The sequence below is a fragment of the Gadus morhua genome, chromosome 8, assembly GCF_902167405.1.
Source record: "Gadus morhua chromosome 8, gadMor3.0, whole genome shotgun sequence".
Classification (NCBI taxonomy): Eukaryota; Metazoa; Chordata; class Actinopteri; order Gadiformes; family Gadidae; genus Gadus; species Gadus morhua.
The window spans coordinates 7,249,004-7,271,249 of record NC_044055.1 but is presented as its reverse complement, the minus strand read 5'-3'; the positions used below and the strand labels follow the sequence as shown (position 1 = coordinate 7,271,249).

General features: G+C 47.9%; 1 protein-coding gene across 5 annotated transcripts in view; it reads left to right on the top strand.

The window, feature by feature from the left end:
• Positions 1 to 22,246, top strand: part of LOC115548769 (dipeptidyl aminopeptidase-like protein 6) — an 80,799-nt gene that overhangs the window by 51,904 nt on the left and 6,649 nt on the right. For all 5 annotated transcript variants that reach the window (XM_030363599.1, XM_030363598.1, XM_030363602.1 and 2 more), the window contains exons 4-16: positions 5,377 to 5,471; positions 5,583 to 5,657; positions 5,756 to 5,808; positions 6,646 to 6,727; positions 10,964 to 11,081; positions 16,769 to 16,923; positions 17,723 to 17,820; positions 17,955 to 18,081; positions 18,469 to 18,507; positions 18,676 to 18,783; positions 19,966 to 20,057; positions 20,156 to 20,203; positions 21,285 to 21,397. In XM_030363599.1, the coding sequence (XP_030219459.1) occupies positions 5,377 to 5,471; positions 5,583 to 5,657; positions 5,756 to 5,808; positions 6,646 to 6,727; positions 10,964 to 11,081; positions 16,769 to 16,923; positions 17,723 to 17,820; positions 17,955 to 18,081; positions 18,469 to 18,507; positions 18,676 to 18,783; positions 19,966 to 20,057; positions 20,156 to 20,203; positions 21,285 to 21,397 (1,203 nt within the window). The remainder of the gene's footprint in view (positions 1 to 5,376; positions 5,472 to 5,582; positions 5,658 to 5,755; positions 5,809 to 6,645; positions 6,728 to 10,963; positions 11,082 to 16,768; positions 16,924 to 17,722; positions 17,821 to 17,954; positions 18,082 to 18,468; positions 18,508 to 18,675; positions 18,784 to 19,965; positions 20,058 to 20,155; positions 20,204 to 21,284; positions 21,398 to 22,246) is intronic.

The following is a 22,246-nucleotide window of genomic DNA, read 5'->3' as shown; positions in this document are numbered from 1 at the left end:
CTTCAGGCGTCTCAGTAGCCCAACGGAGGAGTACTGAAGACGAGGGCAAAACGAGTACGGCTCAGTCCGGGTCACGCCCACTTTTGGCAGTGGAAACGCAATCCGTACCGCACCTTTGCGAACCGAACCGTACCGCACCCTGCAGTGGAGACACGGCATAATGGCGCATTTCCACCGGAGGGTGCGGTTCGCTTCGCTTCGCCTCAGTCCGGTAGAGAGGGGGCGGTATAGCCCAGCCCAGTTCCGAGGTTCCGGTATGACTCAGTCCGGGTAACGCCCACTTTTGGTGGTGGAAACATGATCCTTGCCGCACCTTTGCGAACCGAACCAAACCGCACCACACCGACCGGTGGAAACGCGGGATAATGCTCATTGTTCAGCTCACTGCCCCCTGCTGGCAGAGACAAACGGTGTCAAACTGTGCCAGCCAAGAGGCTGAAGTAAGACTGCTTGGTGTATTGATGGGCAGGGATGGGCAGCAGAGGTACTAGTAATTACCCCTGGAGCTATTGATACCGACTCTATCAGGCTATTGATCGTTTCACGGGTTTAACGTTATTGTTGGAAGAAAGCAATAGCTCCGACCTTGTGCATATGAGCTTGTGTAAAAAAAAATGTTGGCTGATCTTTAGAATGGACTTCCAGTATTACAGATCGTTTCTCAGAGCTAGCAGTGTGAAGAGGTGTTACTGATGGGTTACTTTCTATCAACCGTGTAAATGTAATTACATTTTTCTGCCAGAATTGTATTGAACAAAAACCTCTTGAACTGTGCTTCTTTCTCCCAGCATGTTTACAAGGTTTTAGACAAGATTCCTAGCCAAATGCATCTTCAAATGTACAGACTCATACGTATTTAGAATATTAAGAATGGGTGAACTACCTATGACGGTGGTTTGCACACACACAACCCAACATCAAACGCTGGTTGTAGATTGTCCACATTCAAAATCAGACATACGCGTATAGACAGGCTAAGCTCATTCCCTCCCCTATACTTTCACCGTATCCTGCTGCGATTTATTGTTTGTTTGACGTTAGGGCCTGTGTTAAGCGCTTTCATTGTTTAGCCCGGAGCCGTCTTGTTACAGGACAAACGGTTGTAAAAGAGTACCCGATGGTCAAGTAGCAGCTTGAACTCCTTCCATAAAGCAGCTTGTCTGAGATATTGATCAAAGACTCTGGGTTGCGACTAGATGGTATCTGATCCTACTGCCAGAAGCCCCCACGGCACGAGTCACACTCGACCTCTCGTACATCAAACGCTTACCTCAGACTCTCGCCTCGCACGTGCGCTACGCTGCGGAGAGGTAGTGTGCCAGTACGATGTACCCAACGTTGCGCTCTTCAAGCCTTGCATATCTTAAACACTCATAGCATAACTGCTTATGTCATATTTGAAGGTTAATTTGGTATTTAGCTTCAACAATGCACAAGTCAAATAGAGGACTTGAGAGTAGAGTTATGTTCGATATCAAATTTGGCCAAAATATGACTTGAGGCCAACGATATTCGGTCAGAATGTACCAGCTTTACTGTCTGGCGCTGGGAGAAATACCGATAGATATTATCATTATATTCTTGCTGTCGCAAACACTACACCTCCACCACAACACCACCGCCTCCACCACAACAACTACAACACGTCTTCATCTGTTTTTACTTACCGTGACAGCTATTGTTTTTGATGGCGCATCGCACTGCCGACGACAGCTGTTCTGTTAGGTTACATCACAGTAAGGTGCTGTTATGATGACATTCCTATCAGAGGGAGCTGTTGATGCCGAGGCAATGGGAAGGGTGAAAAAGTGTGAAAGGTGAGACGTCTGGTTACAGTCACCCCATCTTCAGCAGTGCAGTGTAGATAGGCAAGGCAAGGCAAGGCAACTTTATTTATATAGCACTTTTCATACACAAGGCAGACTCAAAGTGCTTCACATTTAAACATTGTCATACAATTAAATAAAATAATAGATAAGTAAAAGAAAAACATATGCAAAGAAATGGGTAAAATAGAAAGTTAAAAAGGCATTTTAGTATTAAAATAGAAAATAAAGGCAAAGTTAAAAAAGCTTTTTAGAAAGTGCAATGTATTTAAGATTTAGCAGAAAGCTATAGCAAACATAAAAGTCTTCAGTCTTGTTTTAAAGGTGCTCAGAGTTGGGGCAAGTCTTAAATCATAGGGTGATGGTACTTAGCTAATAGTACTTTGCTAATAGTGCTAGGTGTGAGAACAGTGTGTCTGAACGGTGTGTGAACCAAGGCTTTCTGGCAATCAGACTGCGCCGTCAAGGCCGCAGCAATGCTTCAAACGCATTAGCTTGTCCCCGCCTTGGTCATACAGAAAGAAACGCTTGGTCATACTTTACACACTTTACCACAGCATTAGCCCACTGAATGCCACAGATATATTTCAAGCATTGGACTGAATGCCACATAAATATATAATTATGTTTTTGCACGTTTGCAACGTTTAAAAGTTCAGGGAAAAGTATATGCCTCTACTAGTGTTGCTTAAGCCTTTTGAGGCAGTGTTGTTTCTGAATATTAGTGTTAAGGGCCAATAATGCTTACTATCATACATTAGTCACCATGTCAGTGGACACATTTGTATGCAATCACATTTGTATGCAATCACATGTTAATAACCCCCCCCCCCCCCAAATCTCACTCTAAATTTAAGAGCCCTGCAAATCACATCAGCTTGTTTTGTATAATTGTATTATTTGATATGCGCTACAGAGCTTCGGTTAAAAAGGCTTTGTCAATTTCTGAGAAGGCGTCTGTGTTTCATTTTCTTCCCCACTTAGTTCAGAGCCGCTTGTTTAAATGCAGACGTTATGCCACCGCCATCTCTTTCTGCGTTTCAGAGTGGAACTTTTCCCCCTTCCTTTAAAGATGGTCTGTTTGATTGATGGAAAGCAATAGTAGCAGGCGGCAACAAGGCCAGAGTGCAGTCCCCAAAGCAGATGGGAGAAGCTAATTAACTTCACTAGCATAACATTCATGCTGTCGCCACTTCTAAACCACCACCACCTCCTCAACCTCCACCACCTCCTCCACCACAACACCGCCTACACTAACACAACAACAACAACAAGCACAACACGTCTGTGTGGCTTAAAACACCGCTCCTCACATCCGTGCACTGATGCGTACAGCGCTCACACCGCCCGCTGTAATGACGGCACCGTAGGAAGAACAACACCCTATTCTCCAGCGTCCTACTTAGCCCGAGTGTGCAACTGCGTCTTTTTGCTGTAATGATCACAACTGTGTTCCCGCAAACAGTCTCCAGGTGATATCAATTAGCTTTTGTTAACTTTGGAAACTTTGGAACATCCTGATACATCCGGGGCTAGTTCCTGCAAATGTGTCCTTCAAACTGAGGGTCAGCATCCTAATCTGACAGGAGATCCGACTCTGGGGTCTGTCGATTGAGTTACTTTAACACAATCAACAGTGATTTGCAGGTATAAAGACCTTCCCTGAAATGAAATCCAATAGGACAACCGTGTACTTCAGTGTTCCTCATCAATATTTTGTGGGCTTATATTTTTGCAGCGTTGCATACCGGCTCCCTGCAGCTCTTTGAGTACCGCCGTGCTCTGCAGTCTCCAGACCTCCTGACCTCTGGGTCTCACGACGTAGTGTTCCGGGCTGGTCCTAATTAATAATTTCCGGCAAGTTTAGCCTAAGCCCAGTCTCACTTACTTCTGCTAGAACAAAAAGGAACTGGGAGATAAAACGACAAACCCTTTGTCTTTTTTGTCTTTTTGAAAGTTGTTTGCTTCATTAGTTTGAGAAAGATAAATGCGGTGTTGAAAGGAAAGGAAAACAGCCAGAGGCATGAATTGAGCTTTGAGTGCAGCTAGCGCTAACGGTCAGCAGAGCGTTGGTGTGGAGAGTGATGTAAACAAGAGGTTTGTGGAAATGTTATGCTCAGATGGTAGCTTTCAGATGGTAGGACCACCATATGGGTTTCTTCACTCACTCCTTCACAGTAGCGCACACTATTGCATCTTGGTCAGAATTTGGATTGGTTACCGATTCAGGAGATAATTTACTTTCCGTTCAATTTCTTTAATATAGAAGCATATCTGCTAGCTGCCTCAATGCAATATCACCGCACTACAATGCTGTCAGGGGATATCATTCAAAGTGCTTGAGCTCGGCATTGCACAGATGAGCCGCAGTAATAGAATTACTAACCCTAATTAAGTTGGCTGGGTCGGGACGTCCTGGACTGAGCTCACACCAGCATTCACAACCTGTTAGTGTCCAGCCTTGCTCCAAATTGGCAGTGAAATTGAATTGGATCGCACTGCCTCCTGCCAGCACGCAGGAAGACAAAATGTCAACGTCTGAAAAATTCATCTGGCCGGCGTGGGAGTAAGCAAAGCTGGTGACTGGCCCTTTAGTGCCATCCCCGTCTGTCCTAGCAGTTAGGTCTGTGAATCCTAGCTCTCCGCCTCACACATAACGCTGGTTATAGTCCCCTGAGGACTCCAAAGGGCGGCGTCGAAGCAGCGCATCTGACTGTTTAAAATCGTCTGTGATGTGGCAAGTGTTAACACATCAGATAATATCGCCGTGGTAACTGCTCAGAAGGAAAGCTCCCTTGGGGGGTGGGGGGAGGTGTGCGGTGTGTGGAACGGTTTGTGGAACGGTGGGGGGACATGATGTGGCACTTTGGCACTGGGCCAGAGGGCAGCGACATCAGACCGTGTGTGTGTGTGTGTGCGTCGGCCCGGTGAGGGATGGTCGCCGGGATGCACAGCGGTGGCCGACGGATGGCCTCAGCTCAGGCGTTAGAGGAGGCCGGTTGCCTAGTAACCGGAAGGACGCTAGTTCGATCCCCCGGAGTGTCGAGGTGTCCTTGAGCAAGGCACCTGACCCTAACCGCTCACGACGAAGCTGGCTGTCGCCGGATGTGTGCGTGGTCGACCCACCGTTGGTGTATGAGTGTGTGAATGAACAGTTGTAAGGATGCTAGTTTGACCCCCCGGCTCCTCCTAGCTGCGTGTCGAGGTGACCCTGAGCAAGGCACCTGAGCCTAACTGCTCCCGGAGAGCTGGCTGTCGCCGGATGTGTGGTCGACTCCACCGTTGGTCCGTGAGTGTATGTGTGAATCATTGTAAGACGCTTTGGATAATCGCATCTGCTGCATCCCCTAAATATAAATGCTAATGTAAATGACTGGTTTAACGGCAGCACTCTGTCCGGTCGATGTTGTGCATGACAAGCACGTCTCAGGGACGGGGAGCACAATGGGAGTGGATCTTCAGTCACTCAGCGGATGAGGAGCCTGCGTTGCCTTTTTAACGGTGAGCTCTTCCCCTTTGTGTGTTCGCCTCTTCTTTGCCTTTTCCCCAGACAATGAACTGCTGTTTCGCTCAAGGGACGGCAACGTGCTCAGATTCAACGCGGACACACTGGAGAAGCACATTCTGGTGAACAGCAAGATGTTTGTGAGTAGTGTGAGGCCGTGTCCTGTGTTCGACCCTGTAAACAACACACCCAAACGCACCGGAGTTCAATCGGGGAAGCAATCTTTGATAATGCTTTCTGTTCCTGCCTAGGAAACATACAAAGCCACCAAGTACCAGCTCTCCCCTGACATGCAACACGTGCTGCTGGCCTACGGTGTGACTCCGGTAAAACATCACTAACCAGAGCGTTTACCTGCTTCACCCACAAGGTTCAGGGTTCAATGAGTGTGTCACTGTTCGGGTCTCTGTTTGTGTCTCTGCAGGCCTACCGGCACTCCTATGCAGCCAGCTACATCGTCTGCAGCCTCGTGAACCCGTGAGCCTCACCTGTTCTCGGGCGATCTGGTGGAGAGAGAGAGAGAGAGAGAGAGAGAGAGAGAGAGAGAGAGAGAGAGAGAGAGAGAGAGAGAGAGAGAGAGAGAGAGAGAGAGAGAGAGAGAGAGAGAGAGAGAGAGAGAGAGAGAGAGAGAGAGAGAGAGTTCTTGCTCTAGCTCTAACTCTAGTTCTAGTTTAAGCTCTAGTTCTAGTTTTAACTCTAGTTCTAACTCTAGTTCTAGCTCTAGTTTTAGCTCTAGTTCTATTTCTAGATACTGCTTTTGGGTTCTGTCATTTCAGTTGTTCATATATCTCCATCCCCCCCTCCCCCGGCCTCCCCTCCCCCACTTCCCCTTTGCTCCAAATTTCTACTGAGCTGAGCAAAGTTAGCTTGGGCTAAAATAGGCTGTGGGTGATTGATGAGGCCCACAGTCAAAAAGTTAGCCAAGCTTAACGGTTCACTGTGTAACCACATAGAGATGATGCAGTACAGGGCAATACACAGTATTCATATTTATATAAAAATATAGATATTTGAGTACAACACAATGCAAAAAGTTTATCATCACTAACTGTCTCACTGTCCCTCTCTATTGTACAAATACACACACACACACACACACACACACACACACACACACACACACACACACACACACACACACACACACACACACACACACACACACACACACACACACACACACACACACAGATCAGATGACTGAAAGTTTGTGTTAGGATGACAAGGCTACTATACTGTGTGTAACAAGTACACCCAGACTGACCACCCCCACCACCACCACCACCCCTGTGTTATCTGCCCCCCCCCCCCCAGGCAGACATGGAGCCTGAGCCCACCTGAGGTAGGCCTGGCTCCCCTGCAGTACGCCGGATGGGGCCCCAAGGGCCAGCAGCTGGTGAGGACCCCTTTCAAAACGCAGTCGGATCACTACTTGTTTGGATTAAACAATATCAAGGGTTCCCAGCCCATGGAGCTGGCCTCTTTCAAGTCCTCATCTGATGAATATCAATGAGTTTCACTGACAACGGTGACAACCAGTGGATCTGCAGCTAATCTATCTTTCTGTTGAGGATTTCCTTTGGTTTGATTGTGTTGTTATTATCCATAGACGATGATGTGATATTGTGTTCCTTTTCTTTTGTCCGTGAGGGACAGTGAGGTGTGCTGTGTTGGACAGGTTGTTGTGCCAGGGTCTCGCTGGACGGGCCCACTGCTTTTGTCGCGGTTCACCTAGTGTGGTTTGGCTGGATACCGGCCTGTGCGGCTGCCAGCGCCAGATGGCATCTCTGTGGCATGTCCCATCAACGGCTCTGTCCTGCCGTTGCTAGTGTTTGTGTGTGTGTGCGGGTGCGTGCGTCAATGTGTGCACGTGTGTGTTTGCGTGTATGTGTGTAAGTGTGTTTGTGTGAGCGTGTGTACATCAGTACGTGCAAGTGTGTGTATGTGTTAGTCTTTGCATGTGTGTCTGTGTGTGTGTGGGTCGGTGCGTTCACCTATGTGTGTGTGTGTGTGTGTGTGTGTGTATGTCTGCGTGTGTGTGTGTGTGCACGTGTGTGTGTGTGTGCGTGTATGTGTTAATTAAATATAAGGTTAAAATAATTTTACTTCACTTTAATGGTGTATCGTTGGCTGATTGGACTCTGCTTAACACAATAGCGTTTTTCTAACCTTTGCGTGAGATTGTTAGCGTGAACGCTCAACAGTCTTCATCAGGCCATAATGTGTGCGCAGCATGTCTCAACAGCATCAGTCATCCGATCCATTAGGTTTGGTCCCCTTTCCCTAAGAAGCTATTCGCTTCTTTTCTCAATTTATCTTGCGATAAACGTAGCATGTGAGTCATTTAGCTTAGAAAGAGAAAAGCAACGGAAACAGCATCATGAGTAAAGAATCGTTCTGTGTTCCCCCAAACACGACCTCTCTCCTTGCCTTCATGGATCATCCATCCGGCTTTCAATGCTAATAACGCACCTAAGGTCTTACTTGGAATTCATTGGATAATACTCAGGGGTTATGTGACTGAAAGGTCAGGGGCTGCTCTCTTCCATCTCTGTCTCATCACCCCCACCCTCCACCCCCACACTTCCCAATGCATTTGTCACAAAGCTAGAAGCAATTTATAACGGAAACTATTTCCTCGGGACATATGGGTGAGATGACCGTGTCGGAGTGTCATGCTCGGATAGGACTGTGTGCACTCTGGTATCAGTTGCAGAGGGAGGGAGGGGGAGAGAGAGAGAGGGGGAGAGAGAGAGAGAGAGAGAGAGAGAGAGAGAGAGAGAGAGAGAGAGAGAGAGAGAGAGAGAGAGAGAGAGAGAGAGAGAGAGAGAGAGAGAGAGAGAGAGAGAGAGAGAATGAAGTAGCATGGCATGATACAAATTGGTGGTTATATGGGCAGCAACATAGTCATGCTGGAAGAGAGAGAGAGAGAGAGAGAGAGAGAGAGAGAGAGAGAGAGAGAGAGAGAGAGAGAGAGAGAGAGAGAGAGAGAGAGAGAGAGAGAGAGAGAGAGAGCTAGAGAGAGCTAGAGAGAGAGAGAGAGCTAGAGAGAGAGAGAGAGAGAGAGCTAGAGAGAGAGAGATGGAGAGAGAAAAAGAGAAAGATAGAGATAGAGAAAAAGAGAGAGAGATCGTGTGGTGTTTGGCTTATTAAAACGTCAGCGATTACTCTACCATGACAGAGCAATCAGCGAGGCTAGGCTGGGTTAACACGCGCACATAACCAGACGTAGTCGAGCGTTTGCACTCACAGACGCATACACACATGAACGAACGTGCACACACACACACACACACACACACACACACACACACACACACACACACACACACACACACACAAACCTGTCGGTAGATGAATTCACTAATTGATATAATTTGAAATAGCAGTTTACGTATTTTTTTTCAAATAAAAACTTTGAAAGAGAAAGCGATAGGCTGGGACCTCTGGTACGGGCCCACGCACGCAAGGCTATTAGCATGCTAGAAACGCCGCCTTGATGCTCACACTTTCATGTCCCCGCCCACTTTGAAAAGTGTTCTGGGTTGGCTTCTGCCTGTTTTTAATTCTTTCATCTGATCATTCAAAGACTCCAAAGAACCGGCTGGGAGCGGGCTGGGGAATATGAAGCACCCGCCTTTCTCCAGCCATTCATCTTCAGGGCTCATTCAAAATGAGGCCATTACTGTCTTTACTATCAAACACACAAAACCTTCTGTGTGTATGTGTGTGGGCCTGTGTGTGTGTGTGTGTGTGTGTGTGTGTGTGTGTGTGTGTGTGTGTGTGTGTGTGTGTGTGTGTGTGTGTGTGTGTGTGTGAGTGCGCATGTGTTTTTTTCACCTCGTTTCAACCCCGTGGCGAAGTGTTAATGTTTTTAATGAGGCGTGAAGTGTCAACGGCAGAACACCCCCTGGAACACAGCACTGGAGATATGAGACTGTGTAGGGTTTTTGATCCCCTCCCTCCTTCCCAGAATCTGTTCGCCTCCCTTTGTGTCAGCTTCCCCCTCAAATCTCCAATCCCGATCCCAAATTGGCGTCGACGTGTGCACGACGTAAAACTCTCCAAACATGTCAGGCTCCCACGCAGGCCTGCCGGGGGAGGCTTTGAGACGCGGGGGGGGACACGTTCACCAGCCCGCCGTCCCCTGCCAACACCTCCTCTAAGCCCGCCCCACCAGAGGAGCAGAGCTCCGACAGCAGGCCCGGATTGACAGAGGACTAGAAACCGCGGCTCGCTCGCCAGCCCTCTTGTCAGAATCCCTTCTGTAGAATCCTGAAGGCAGTGTCTGCGTGGTCGGCCAATCAGCAGCCCTAATCAGGAGGTGAACCTGGCACCCCCCTGTCCGTCCGAAGGTAAATCCATTGTCTGTCGTCGACAGATTGAAGGCTGAAGGCTTAATCAGCGCAGGGAAGCTCGAGTGGAGGGGTATGGGTGGTCTTGGTGGGTTGGTGGGTCCGCCCTGTGTTTACTGGGGTGAATGAGGTTGTTCTTGTGGTCTGAGTGTGTTTATGTTTAGACTATTGTGTGTGTGTGTGTGTGTGTGTGTGTGTGTGTGTGTGTGTGTGTGTGTGTGTGTGTGTGTGTGTGTGTGTGTGTGTGTGTGTGTGTGTGCGTGCGTGTGTGATGCATGTGTGTGTGAGTGTGTGTCTTTGTACGTGTGTGGGTGTAGGTGCAATTTGTGTATCTATGTAGTCTAGTGTCTGTGTTTAATGTGTGTCTGTGTGTCTGTTTGTGTGTGTCTGAGTGGGTTTATGTGTCTGCCTGCTGAATCACGACCAGCTATTAGCCACTAGTGTTTTCATTACTGTTTTACAACAGCAGCCCCACAATGACATCAATCACCAGTTTATTGTGCTCAGTCCTGTTCTGTGCGGTTGACTCCTGGAGTCCTGGACCTGGTTCAGTGAACCAGTGCTTGATTGAGGGACTAGATCACAAGGGGGATACATCTGTAGACTCCCTCAGTGGACCAACCGCGAGCAAGAGCTGGCGTTCGGGTGTGTTTGAGCAGCACTGCAGGACACATCAACACTCCGAGGATTCTTCAACCCTGCATCTCACCATCGCTAGGGTGATCGCTATGGTCTCCGATATGGTTGCTAGGGTCATCGGAATGGTCGCCGCAAGGGTCGTCGCTATGGTCGCCGCTGTGGTCACCGGAAGGGTCATCGCTAGGGTCATCGCTATGGTCACAGCTAGGGTCATCGCTATGGTCACGGCTAGGTTAATCACGATGGTCGTCGCTAGGGTCATCGCTATGGTCACCGCTATGGTCAACGCTAATGTCACCGTTAGGGTCGTCGCTATGGTCGTTGCTATGGTTACCGCTAGGGTCATCGCTATGGTCACCGCTATGGTCAACGCTAATGTCACCGCTAGGGTCGTCGCTATGGTCGTTGCTATGGTTACCGCTAGGGTCATCGCTATGGTCACCGCTATGGTCAACGCTAATGTCACCGCTAGGGTCGTCGCTATGGTCGTTGCTATGGTTACCGCTAGGGTCATCGCTATGGTCACCGCTATGGTCAACGCTAATGTCACCGCTAGGGTCGTCGCTATGGTAGAGAGAGGAAGAGGAGGAGGAAGAGCAAGACATTGACGGCTGGTGTGTCCCGTTGTTCCTGTGCAGATCTTCATCTTCGAGAACAACATCTACTACCGAGCGACGGTGGGCGGTCCTACCATCCGGCTGGTCTCCACCGGAGAGGAGGGCGTCTTCAACGGCCTGGCCGACTGGCTCTACGAGGGTAGGCCCGGCTCTCACACACACACACGCACGCACGCACGCACGCACACACACACACACACACACACACACATATAGAGACAAACATACACACACACACACACACACACAAGCATGTAGACACAACTCTGCACACACACACACACACACACACACACACACAAACACACACACACATATAGAGACAAACACACACACACACACACACACACACACACACACACACACACACACACACACACACACACACACACACACAGCTCACATACACAGACACACACAAAAGCAGATATAGATACACAACCACAAACACCCCCACACACACACACACACACACACACACACACATACAGGCACAAAACCATACACGCTCACACACGCATACACACACACACACACACACACACACACACACACACACACACACGCATACACACACACACACACAGACACACACACACACACACACACACACACACACACACACACACACACACACACATATATAGATACGAAACCACTTAGACGAACACATATGCTATGTGCTATTTAGCGCATGAGAGACGCTGTGAGACCGCCACACTGACCTCGCCACCTGGCGTGGGCGGTGACGAAGCTACAAGCTAAATGTGGCTAAACTGTGGAGTGGTCGGCGGTAAAACCTTTTTCTTGTTAGAAGATTTTAATATTTCTACCATTCAGTCATAGATTTGATTGGATTTGAATTGCTCTTTCCTAGCAAACACTTGACATGTAATCTGTGTGTGTGCGCCTGTTATTTGTGTGTGTGTGTGTGTGTGTGTGTGTGTGTGTGTGTGTGTGTGTGTGTGTGTGTGTGCGCGTTAGTGTGTATGTGTCTGCGTGTGTTGGTGTGTGTATCTGTGTCTGTGTATGTGTGTGTGCGAGCATCAGTGTGTATGCGTCTGCGTAGGTGCGTGGGTGTCTGTGTGTGCGAATGTGAGTGTGTGTTAGTGTTAGTGTGTATTTGTCTGAGTGTGTGTGTGTGTGTGTGTGTGGGTGTGTGCATCGCGCTCCGTCTGAAGTGGAACAGCTGGCTGTGTTTGGGTGCCCCTCCTTGCTGGAGTTCCCAGGGCTTGTTCTTTATGCTGTTCATTAATTCATGTCTGCACCGCTGTAATCGGCCTCAGCAGCTGTTCACCAACCAGCCCTCTCGTAATTTGATATGAAACATTTCCTGATTGGGCCGCGCAAGGCACAGACCCCGAATTACATCGACACTCAACACAGCTTTGTTTTACAAGTGTGTTTCCGCATGTGGGACGCCACATATTGACACAGCGTGTGCGGCTGTGATTCCGAGGTTTGTGGGTTTTCCAATGAAGCTGTTGACACTTTGGAGGTCCATAGATTCATGAGAGGCTTTTCATGGATAATCACTTTATTGCAGCAACGTACCAATTTTAGGCTTTGGGGCGCAGTTGCAGAAATTGTAACATCCTTTCAGTGAAGGCGGCGTCGAGTTGTTTTAGTGACACTGTTGTTTTGAGCAATTAGATGTATTGATATAGTTATAGCTGCTGTTTCCTCCGTGTTGTGTCTATTTGGAAACTACAAAAGCAATATTCATAGATCGCTGATTGGTTAGTGCTCACTGCGTGGCGTAAATTGCCTGCATTGTACTCATCGCACTGTAAAAGATAGTTTGGGTTCAACTCAAGGATACTGGAAATGCGGTGCTTAGACGGCAGCTCGTGTCTGAAGCCCACGGTTATATAGGCGAGACTTCTGGTGCCTTCGCTAGGAGACAGATGTAATAAAGATACTGCATTGATTGCACCGGGAGATCTATCCGTCAGCCCAGGTACATTCGACGTTCCGGCTTAGCTCAACAGGGGTCTATGATAACGTTCCTGATGAGCCATTCCGCTCATTTCATTTTAGCTCTCACTCGGCGCTGTCTGTCGATGCCGCTGCCAACGAGTGCAATATCCTCTCTAGTGGAGTTCAGCCTTAATCCCCCCCTAATCCACCAGAGTTTCTCATTATCCCGATCGTTTGGACCAATTACGCAGTGGTGAAATGAAAAGGTTAGGCAAACACGGGCACTGCGTCGGACACCATGACGAGACTTGGGACAGTGGTACCATTTTATGGTAAATTGACTGCAGTTACATCACGCTTTTCTTATAAGTGGCCACTCAAAGTGCTTTACAATATTGCCTATCACTCACCCATTCATGCACACTAACACACACTGACGGCAGTGTCAGCCATGCAAGACTGCAGCCTGCTTGTCAGTCGCATTTAGGGTTAGGTGCCTTGCTCAGGGACACCTCGACACTCAGTTAGGAGGAGCCAGGGATCAAACTAGCAACCTTCCGGTTACCAGCCAACCCGCTCCACCTCCTAAGCCAGATTCCGCCCGGATGTTGGACACAGAGTGGTCGGGGTCTAAAGAGCGTTGGCCCACGTTCACAGGTACAGGCCTACCGGTCAGATGATGTTGACGCCTGCGTGTGGATGGCTGCGTGTATATGTTAAAGGAGGACACTTTTGTTCTTCGTGACGGTCATTAAGCGCTTACGTTCATTTGGCAGCCTCTCAATATAATCGATAGCAAAGCCTAAATAGCTCCTAATAAGTGCACTCCATCACAGCCTTTTGTCCTGTCTGATATGCAGCCTCCATTCTGTAGCAGCGGGAATGTCAACAAAGGAATCCACATTCAAATTTTAGCATGGAATCTCATTTGACCAAATATGAACCTAAGAAATGATGATGGAGACAGAAATAACGTCTTAATGATGGCTGATGAACAGGAAGGCCCAAGAGAACCTCCAGCTCAGCGAAGCAGCTAGGCGAGGAGAATTGTATATACCGTAGATAAAAAATTTTATTTGCACATTTGAGTCTGAATGTGTTCTGTAGTTTAAACACGGGTACGACAGACTCTTTAGAGACAGCGTTGCTTGCTTGCCCTTTCCCCTGGTCAGAGGGTAGGTGTCCTGTTATACTGGTCAGAGGGTAGGTAGACCTTTTCCCTGGATTTCGCACAGACTCACAACTATAGGGTTCAACCCCAACACAGAACACCAGCCATAGGGTGCAGTGTTACCATTGTGACCATCTATGAATGGGTGAGTGATTGAGCTGTCATATCTTTATCTTATGGTGAAGTTTAAAATATTCTGTGCGTGTGTGTGTGTGTCTGTGTGTGTGTGTGTGTGCCTGTGTATTTTGGAAGACAGGCATCGCGAGGTATTTGCAGGTTATTTAATGAGGCCTGTGTATCAGCAGGCAGCTGCTGTCAAGGCAACAATCATGTGTGCATATGTATCGTACAGGCCGTCTATTATAGAGTCTGTCTCCTCATGATGAGCTGAACCCACGCCTGTTTACCTGCTCTAACCAAGCTGCAGAGAACAAAAGCTCAAGAGTGCTGTGTGTGTGTGTGTGTGTGTGTGTGTGTGTGTGTGTGTGTGTGTGTGTGTGTGTGTGTGTGTGTGTGTGTGTGTGTGTGTGTGTGTGTGTGTGTGTGTGTGAGTGTGTGAGAGTGGTTGTGCTTGAATATGCGGGCACATGTGTGTGCGCTAGAATGTGTGGGCAAATGTTTGTGGTGTATGTGTGTGTGTGTGTGTGTGTGTGTGTGTGTGCCCTTGTGTGTGTAGAGGAGTTGTCATCCCCCCATACCTGTTCGCTGCAGTAAATCTCCTCCAGCTATAACCTAACCCTTTTCCCCCCTAATTTAATTTGACCTTCAGAAAATAATTCAAAACCAATTTGGTGTGGCCCTTTCGCTGTCAGTGCAAAAATATATAAATAAATTGCACAATTAATTGTAGGCTGTTGCTCCTTTACAAGGTCCTTGATGATGATCCTATGATTGCTGAATCCAAATTGAATTATACTTCATCATCATCTTTCAGTTTCCCTCAAGTATCCTCCCTCACTGATGATTGCTCGTCAATTCACCTTTAAACCCTCAGCCCCCCTTCCTCTCTGGTAGTTCAAACCCAGATTGGATCGCCACGTTTTAAAGTGAATCCATTCAGAAATGTGGTGGTTTGCTGTGGCAGATCAGGCAGGGCATGGTCGCGGTCAGAGCGTCTCAGTTTACCTGCGCTCAGTGATCCCGTGTGCCACAGGCTCTTACGTGGCTCTCCTCTGCCCCCTGTTGGCCTAGTGTCGCACCATAACCGCAAGACAAGCTGCTCAAGCAGATACACGAACACATCAAACCTCAGAATTAGACAACAATGAAAACAACATTTCAATGTTCTTTTTCATTGCACAGACACAGACCGACACACACTCACAAGCACATACACACACACACACCCCCCCCCCCCCCCCCCCCACACACACACACACAAACAAACACAGACACACACACACACACATGCCAAAACACACACACACACCATGCTTCCCCTGTTCCAGACGGTTTAACTAGTGTCGTTATTAACATAGTAAACCACGTTGGCCCTCAAAGCGATCCCTGGGTGTGACAGCTCATTAGGACAATGTGAGCCGTCAAGGGTTGGGTACGACAGCTCCAGATATGCTGCGTGAGCACCGCCCCCACCACCCCCACCACCAACCCCACCACCACCCCAGCCACCACCACTCAGCCCCCCCAGGGGTGATTAAAAACACTGGTGGCTGGTGGCTTTCTGCTGCGTTGCAGAAGCCACAGAACAACAGTATACAACAATAATTAGTTTAAGGACAGATCGTCTCTTTGGTGTTTTATAGAGCGGTCGTGTGTTGTGGCAGCCCCATGCAATATTAACTCGACCGCACCTGGTATGGCTCTGGACGGGGAGTGTGGCTTACATTCATTAGGACTGAGTGGCGTTGTGTGACACAAGGCATGATGGGTAAAGAAAAACGCCCCAGGAACAAAGGGTTCTTTTATTAACACATAAAAATAAATATAATAAGTTGTGACGCGCCACACTTTAACACAGTGATGCCAAAGTTGCTTTCGTTATGTTGTGTTCCTCTTTGTCTCGTTGCCTCTTTTTATGCATTTTTTAACCTTGTGCAGACGTTTATCCGCCTTTAAACTTTGCGTAGGCCTGCTGCTGCTGTTGTGTGCTGTGCTGCGTGCACAACATGAATTACAGGGGCCTGGTTAAGGCAGACAGGAGGCTCCCCGGTGTGGTTTACCTGCCTGGCACAGCGCTGAGCATAACTCACACAGTGTCCGAGTTAACCATGAATAATGGACCTGTGTTTGCTCAGTGACGGGGACCCTAATGGGGACTGTATATCAGGTACGGAGGGCTGTTTTAGGAGTTGTTTCTGTACAGATGCTGTCCGGGGCGGAGACCAGCTCTGTCTTGATCACAGCTGTATAAAGACGGGCTGCACACGGGCTGCACAAGTGGATGCACAATGTCGTTTGCAATTGGGATACATTGTTTTGGGCCACCTTTTGGGTGTTCATACAATGTATAAGATACTAACTGAGATTTAGAGGTACAAAATGACCAATTATTCTCTGCAATTATTTGGCAGACATTGATATTGTCCAATACACCTTACATTGCAGTTAGTTCGGATACATACTTGCTCATCAATTACAATTGGTCGTCTGCGGACAGTGGGCACCCATTACCTTTCGACCGGGAATCCACCCACCAGCCACCACGCTATGAGCCACATCCTCCATGAACCTGGTTCTTCAGGGGGGTAGTCCACCTATGTTGTGTCCCGTCACAGAGGAGATCTTCAAGACCCACATCGCCCACTGGTGGTCTCCCGATGGACTCCGGCTGGCTTACACCACCATCAACGACACCCTGGTGCCCAAGATGGAGGTCCCCATCTTCACAGGGGGCCCTTACCCCAACGGCATGGAGTACCACTACCCCAAGGCAAGTCCCCCCGCCCACACACCTCAGCACCCTGAGCACGCCTTAAAGGGCCACACACATCCGACCGCTGGTCGGTCGAGTCGGTGTGCTGCCATCTACAGGTCGCTACACTTTAGACGGGGACGGGGGGGGGGGGGGGGGTTCTAAGCTATATGGGTCCAGTATCAGCCCCCTGTTATGTTTTCTGTCAGTGATGTGAGCAGAGACTTGTTTAACTATTGATGCTTGCATCAGAGACCCCCGTGATCAGCCTGACCTTTTTTTTACCCTCAAGTCGATGGTTCAATAATCGATAACCAAGCGCCATGGCAACAGAGCTACAAATGAGTTTGGCATTTGATAAAGGACAACTCATCGGTGGGTGTAGCCGCTGTTGATGTGATTTTATTATTGTTCTACCCAGCGAGGCGGAGAACAAACAAAGCATTACAGTTAATATCGGAGCTGCCACCAATTGAGGAGTAGTGGCGACAATTGCCTGAGCACCGGAAAACTGAACAAAAACAAAAGTAGAGGGTGTGAGGTTTAGAAGGGTCAGTACTCCCCCAAATCACTGTTGATTCATTGTTGAAAGCTGTTGAAAACGGTTCTGTAGTTAACATTTCTCCTGCTTGAACTACCTTTACTCTTGCCTTTTAGTAGACTGTAATATTATCATTTACTTCTAGAGCTGGGGTTTACTCAGCCTTTCAGTAGTCTGTAACATTTTAAATTCCTTCTAGGACTAGGGTTTACCCAGCCTTTCCGTGGACTGTACTATTGTCATTTGAACCGTTTCCTTCCTGCGGACTGGATTCAGGCGGGCGAGGGGAACCCCACCATCAAGCTGCTGGTGGTGAGTCTGAACGGACCCCTTCACACGGTGGAGATGGTCAAACCTGAAGACCCCAGGATCAGGTGAGCGATGACCACCGTCGGCAGCCCCCCCTCCTCTCTCCTCTGGTCGGCCAGGACACTGAGTCTGCGCGGGGGGGGGGGGGGGGGGGGTCCGACCTCGGTGCTCATGTCGTCCTGCCTGTGGCTTCCTCCAGCAGGGAGTACTACATCACCATGGTGAAGTGGACCTCCAGCACCAAGCTGGCGGTGAACTGGCTGAACCGCGCGCAGAACAACTCCATCCTGACGCTGTGTGAGGCCACCACGGGGGTCTGCATCAAGGTGGGCACAGCGACACAAGCGCTGTTAACCTTGCATACGCTCTCTACTGACTTACTCTGCGGCGTTTATACGATTATATTTGGGGAATATTTCTAGGAAAAACGATATTCACTAGGATTCATAACGGAAGTGTAGTAACATTTAGTGTCAGATAAAGCACATCAAATACATTGAAAGACATCAATGTATTTCAAAAGTAATTTGACATCCAATGAATAATTATATTTTAGACGTAACTTTCCACTCATGGCATGTGTATTCCACCTAGTCCAATCCCTGCGTGTGCGAGCGTTCCTGATTTACACCCAGAAGTGCTGGACCTCCGGCGTGGCTTTGATTCCGACTCCACTTCAAACGCCTTTTTATGTTTTTTATGTTTTTCCGCAGAAACACGAAGATGAGAGCGAGAGCTGGCTGCACCGGCAGGTAGGTGACTCACGCGCTCCTCTACAACTCTCCCACCCGCCTCTTTGGACTTCCACACTCGAGTTAAACAAGGCTCACACAAGCACCAACACCAGCGCACACACAGCGTGTACACACATAACCCACTCCGTCTCTTTTTATCCCCTCGTTGGTTTCCGTTGTTGGCAGAACGAGGCTCCGCTGTTCTCCCACGACGGGTTCAAGTTCTTCCTGACCCGGGCCATCCCCCAGGGTGGTCGCGGGAAGTTCTTCCACATATCCATGTCCAGCTCTAAGGTACCCTCATGAGGTCCCCCCCCCCTCCCCCCCCCCCCCCCCACCCACACACCCTGCATGCTCATCATATTGTAGCAGCGATGTGGCCCAGCTGGCGTTGCTCGTTAGTGAACGAGAATGGGAGGATGGCAACACACTTGCCCGCACATTGAAACACACGCACTCTTACACACAAACACACGCACACAGTCACAGACATGCCCGCACATTCAAACAGACACACACATGTGCCCGCACATTCAGACACACACACACACATGTGCCCGCACATTCAAACACACACACTCTCTCTCACACACACACACACACACACACACACACACACACACACACACACACACACACACACACACACACACACACACACGTGCCTGCACATTCAAACACACAGACTCTCGCACACACACACACACACACACACACACACACACACACACACACACACACACACACACACACACACACACACACACACACACACACACACACACACACACACACACACACCATACAAACACATAAGATTCAAGGTTCAAGATTCAAGATGGTCTATTGTCATATGCACAACAATTACAGAAGCAGTCGCTGGCAATGTAATTCTTAAGGCTCAGGCTTCTTCATCAGCGCAATATAAAAATAATTGTGCTGTCAGTTAATCGCGTTATTAACGGCGTTAACGCAAACCAATATTAACGGCGTTCATTTTTTTGCCTCAAAACGAAGAAGGAGTAGCCTGACTGCTATGTTCAAGGCAGTATGTTTGTATGTTCAGCGTTTAATTGAACTATAGGCATTTTTTTTGTATCGTCCTGTTTTGTTCAGTATATGCCAATTTTTTTATCAATAAAAAAACATTTGCACAAGGCAAGCCGATGCACTTCTCCATGTTGATAAGAGCATTAAAATGAGAACAATTAATGTGACAAAGAGATCAAGGGATATTTAGCATAGAAAAAAGATTTGCGATTAGTCGCGAATACTCGCGATTAATCGTGAGTTAACTATGACATTAATGCGATTATATTAATATTTTAATCGCTTGACAGCACTAAAAAAAATTAAAAAAAATTATAAGAGAAACAAGCACACATAAACGCACACACATACACACACACATACACACACACACAAACACACACTTAACCACACTTGTAACGTTGATGTTTTGTGACCCTTCTCCAGCCGAACTCCAGCATCGACATCCTCCAGTCCCTGACCTCGGGGGGCTGGGACGTCGACACCATCCTGGCCTACAACCACCACGAGAACCTCATGTAGGCGTTCATCTCCCACAGCTTAACCTAACACCGCAGGCACAACGGCGGCAGGATGGAGCGCACCAATGGGTTGTGTTCTTGTTGTTGTTTTCTAGATACTTTCTGAGCACAGAGGACGACCCCAAACGAAGACACCTGTACAGGTAGGTCTACCTCACCAGCTGCACTTCACTCGGGTTTAAAGGGAAGATTAGATGGGACCGGTGAGAAATCCTCCATATTTAATCTCAAACGTTATAGTGCTGTGTGCTGTGTATTCCATAAGTCTTGCTTAAGCAATTAGTCTCAAGTTGGTATTTCCTTTCTTTGAGCACAGCTGTGTTATTTGTTAGCGACAAATCAAAATTTTTGGCGAAATTGCTTCTAGTCACTTTAGTTCTGATGGCCGCTAGTTTATGAAGCTCTGAGTTACTGTAGTTTTAATGGCTGCTTGTTACTGTAGTCCTAATGGCTGCTGGTTACTGTAGTCCTAATGGCTGCTGGTTACTGTAGTCCTAATGGCTGCTGGTAACTGTAGTTCTAATGGCTGCTGGTAACTGTAGTTCTAATGGCTGCTGGTAACTGTAGTTCTAATGGCTGCTGGTTACTGTAGTTCTAATGGCTGCTGGTAACTGTAGTCCTAATGGCTTCTGATAACTGTAGTTCTAATGGCTGCTGGTATACTGTAGTGCTAATGGCTGCTATACTTTAGTTATATTGGCTGCTATAGTGTAGTTATATGGGCTGCTTTACTATAGTTCTAATGGCTGCTGGTAACTGTAGTTCTAATGGCTGCTGGTAACTGTATTCCTAATGGCTGCTGGTAACTGTAGTCCTAATGGCTGCTGGTTACTGTAGTCCTAATGGATGCTGGTATACTGTAGTTCTTATGGCTGCTATACTTTAGTTATATTGGCTGCTATAGTGTAGTTATATGGGCTGCTTTACTATAGTTCTAATGGCTGCTTGTAACTGTAGTCCTAATGGCTGCTGGTAACTGTAGTTCTAATGGCTGCTGGTGACTGTAGTCCTAATGGCTGCTGGTAACTGTAGTCCTAATGGCTGCTGGTAACTGTAGTCCTAATGGCTGCTGGTAACTGTAGTCCTAATGGCTGCTGGTAACTGTAGTTCTAATGGCTGCTGGTGACTGTAGTCCTAATGGCTGCTGGTAACTGTAGTCCTAATGGCTGCTGGTAACTGTAGTTCTAATGGCTGCTGGTAACTGTAGTCCTATTGGCTTTACAGGGCTATAACCATCCCTCCATTCAACCGCTGCTGCCTGTCCTGCAACCACCAGTGTGGCTACGTGGACGGAACCTTCAGCCACAACATGAAGTACTTCCTGCTCAACTGTAAAGGTGACACCCCCAAACTTACATCATCACTGTGTCCCCAGGCTGACCCGCAATAGGCGAGTTTCAGATCAAGCATGCGTTGCGTTGCCTCGCATAACATAATGCATTCTGGGATCAAAATGTCAGAAATGCTGTCGATAACTTGTCATGTCACATGACTTTAAAAAGTCGCTGGTGCTCCGTCCGTCTGCATTTCTGTGCATATGGTCTCAAATAAATGCGGACATAACACATTCCCCTCAACATACCAAAACGTCGCCCCAGTTGGTTGGAATTATCACGTGGAATTTCCCACGTGAGAAATGACATACCTCCTTTCAAAGAGGCGTGCCCTCTCCCAAACTATGCTTGTTCAAACAACGAGAAGTGCACCTGTGTCCGACCTGACGTGGGGGGAACTTGACGTATTTCTGACTAGTTCCGGCGGATGTTCTCAAGTCTCTTGCATGCATGCACGCAAATGCAGACGATCTGAAACTCGCCTTGTATCATGTTTTAAAATTGCATGTATATTTCAGATATAAGTAGAATTCACAAAATATAACATCATTGGACATTATTAGCTTCTAGGTCACCTCTAATCTAGTCTCATAGATCCGATTTTGGTATAACATCTGAAATTTAATTAAACATTAGAACTGATCTAAAGTCTGATGACAGACCGCCTCAAATCTTGGTAAACTGTGAATTTCTTCCACTTCATATTTGCTTTCAACCAATGATTTGGCTGGAGGCGGGGATCTGTAATCGCGTAATTGGCAAACACAAACTCGGCCAGCAGTATTCACCTGAAAAGAAAGTGTACAAAAAGAATTAAATCAACACCGTTGAGAGTGTAGAAATACAGCTATG